At 54.1% G+C, this 3,032-nt stretch overlaps 1 protein-coding gene across 1 annotated transcript; it reads right to left on the bottom strand.

Moving 5' to 3' along the window:
* Positions 1-18: 18 nt before the first annotated feature.
* On the bottom strand, positions 19-971 carry GUITHDRAFT_148931 (hypothetical protein; the record flags this gene model as incomplete). The annotated part of the gene is made up of 2 exons (XM_005818914.1): positions 19-24; positions 297-971. 2 exons carry the CDS (start codon positions 969-971, stop codon positions 19-21), a joined length of 681 nt encoding a protein of 226 aa, XP_005818971.1.
* Between the last annotated feature and the right edge of the window lie 2,061 nt (positions 972-3,032).

Raw genomic sequence — 3,032 nt, 5'->3', positions numbered from 1 at the left:
GCAGTCTTGGAACACCCGTTAGCACTGCGGGGAAGAAGCAAGGAGGGAGAGAGGGAGGGAGGGAGGGAGGGAGGGAGGGAGGGAGGGAGGGAGGGAGGGAGGGAGGAGCAGGCGAGCAGGCGAGAGCAGCAGAGGGAGAGGAGAAGGCCAGGGAGGAGAGCCAACGAGGACGAGGAAAGGATGGTGTTGGTGGCAAGGGATCGAAGGTCAGGGGAGGGAGGAGGGAGGAGGAAAAGATTGAGCGTTCCCCAGCAAGGGAGAGGAAGGAAGGAGCGAGCGGGCCAGGTCAGCAGCACCTTGCCCAGCACATGGTTCCTGATCTCCGCCTTGTACCTCTGCAGCGAGGCAGACAGCAGCGTGCTGCACAGGGTGGCCGCCGCTCCCCCGAGCGAGTGCCCGCAAACAATCATCTGCTCTGACTCTTGAACCTTCTTCGTCAGCCAACCATAGTCCATGCTCCTTGCCCGGGACAGGAACCCTGGATGTACGCTGCCCTCCGCCAGCTCCGGAACTTCGGCCGGGAGGCAGTCCAGGTCCGTGATGATGTCTTCAATGTTCTTGGCGTTCGTACCCCTCCATGCCAAGATCCGCAGACCGTCCTCGGTCCTGCACAGCGTCCAGTACTTGGTCGCCGACTCCACAGTGAGCCTCGTCTCCTCCCCTCTGCAGTGCTTCTCCAGGAAGGAGGAGGGGCCCTGCATCCGGACTGAGTCGACGTACTCGTGGAAGTCAACATGGTAGGCAGCCTGGCACGCTAACGCACATAACCTGAGGATCTTCACGTTGTGCTGTACGCCATCTCCTGCTCCTGCTCCTGCTCCTGCTCCTGCTCCCGCTCCCGCTCCCGCTCCTGCTCCTGCTCCTGCTCTTCCTCCTGTAAGTCGGAGGGTGGGTAGTGGAAGACGGCCACGGTCGTGGGGAGAGGCAGCCAAGGCCCGCAGGAGGAGAAGAAACAAGATCTTTCCTCGCATGCTGTCAGATGAACGAATTCTTGTCGTGAGAGCAGAACTGCAGGGCGGAGGCTGCAGGAGCGAACAAGAGGTTGGAGTTGTTCTTCATGCTGCAGACGATGGAGGTGAAGCAAGCAGAGGGTAGGAAAACAAGGGGAGATGGTCAAGGGGAGCTGAAGAGATCAACTGAGGAAAGCAGGGGAGGAGGAGGAGGAGGAGGAGGAGGAGGAGGAGAAAAAGGAGGTCTGGGAAAGAGGGAGAAAGTGGCGGTGCAAGGATGGAGGGGGAGGGGAGGAAAGATCTTCAGAATAATATCAAACTGCTTACGAAAAAGCAACGAGGATGTTCAGTCTATGCACAAAGAGCTCGTCGTATGCACTCAACATCAGCCTGGAGCAGAGGTCACAAGTTTACACTTTCACTTTTCATCCTCCTCTCAAACTTCTTCCTATCTGTCATCTCCTCCCCTCAGACACCCTCCCCCCCCACGTACACACATCATATCCTCTTTCCCAGCCCTATCGCTACCCGAAGTCCCCTCTCCACTTCCCGCCGCCGACTTGAAAACAGATTTTCTCATCACCCGAGACTCAGAATCTTTCAAAGATAATTTTCTGCTGAATAATGATCCCATTCTTCTTGAATGAACTCCACCGCATCCACCGATTTATCCTTGGCCTCCCCCCTACACTCCTCGATCGTTCATCCCTTCCTCTCTTCCTCTCTTCCTCTCTTGCTCCCCTCCTCCCTTCTTTCACTCAATCACTCCATCCCCTCCTCTCCTCCTCCTCCTCTCCTCCTCCTCTGCTCTCCTCTCCTCCCCTCCCCTCTCTTCGCCACATTTCCCTTCCCGGATCATTTTCGATCATGACTGAGCTTACGGAAGAATTTTCAAAGTGAATGTTGGGGGTAGGGGTTCTTTGATGACCCCTACTTGATCAAGATTTCCCCTAAAATATGGGGTAGGTACCAAATTTGAGAATATTTCATCCTAATTGATGGGTACATTCAATATGCAATGAGGGGTGAGGGAATTCATTGGGGGTGATGAGAGTCCGAGGGTAGTATAGCAACAGGGATTTCTAGGAAAAGGGGGTGGGGGGTAGTGAACGAGAAGCGAAATGGCGGGAAGGGGAAGACAGTTGTGCAAAGGGAGGGAGAGGAGGAGGAGGAGGAGGAGGGGAGGAGGAGGAGGAGGAGCAAGAAGAGGAAAAGGAGGAGGAGGAGATAGGAAGATGGAAGGAAGGAAGAGGGGACCTAAGTATTATGGAGGAGGACGTGAGGCCTCCTGAGCAGGAGAGCGTGTAAAGGGGAAGGAAAGAGCGATGTGTTATCTACTCCACTCACGTCTTGTGTTCAGATCGTTTGCAACGTCAGTCGAGGTCGGCGGAGGAAGCCATGCTCGCATGAAGCTCCTTCTGCATGTCCATCGCCCCTAGGTATGCAGATTACCATTCCCACGGCCCAAACAAGAACAAGCTCATCACAAATAGAGCTGAATGGGCAGGGATCTTTGTCGAGAAAGATGACAACGTGAGCCGCTCCCCCCCCTTTCTCCTCGTTTCTCTCCTCTCCCTCACCTCACCTCAAACTTCACATCCTACTCTTCCCTCTCTTCCTGTTCTCCTCCCCTCCCACTGACTCCGTCGCGTCAGGACCCAAGGGATAAAGGGACGCTCATCAAGAACCTGATCGACTTGAAGCAAATGTATGCTCCCTCCCTCCCTCCCTCCCTCCCTCCCTTTTTTCTTCCTGCTCAGATTTCCAGCCAGGAGGCTTAGCGTCCCGCACATGATCCGAGCAAGTGTAACAAACTCGAATTCGTACCTTAGAAGCAGAACCAGAACCATATGCCGCTATACCTTATAGTTTGGCCCGTATGAATGATCTACAGAATCCTCCACAAAAATAGCGCATGGAGTTATGAAATGCTATGAACTGTTCTGTCATGGCTTCGGGTCACAGGGTCAAAAACCACCTCAAGAAGAGGAACATTGACGGAAAGCACTTCTACTGGACATTGAAGGTCTTGGAATTGAAATGCAATAGTTCCAAAAAAATAGACAATCCATTTGAAAACGA

Source organism: Guillardia theta, assembly GCF_000315625.1.
Source record: "Guillardia theta CCMP2712 unplaced genomic scaffold GUITHscaffold_258, whole genome shotgun sequence".
NCBI lineage: Eukaryota > Cryptophyceae > Pyrenomonadales > Geminigeraceae > Guillardia > Guillardia theta.
This window is presented reverse-complemented; position numbering and strand designations above follow the sequence as displayed.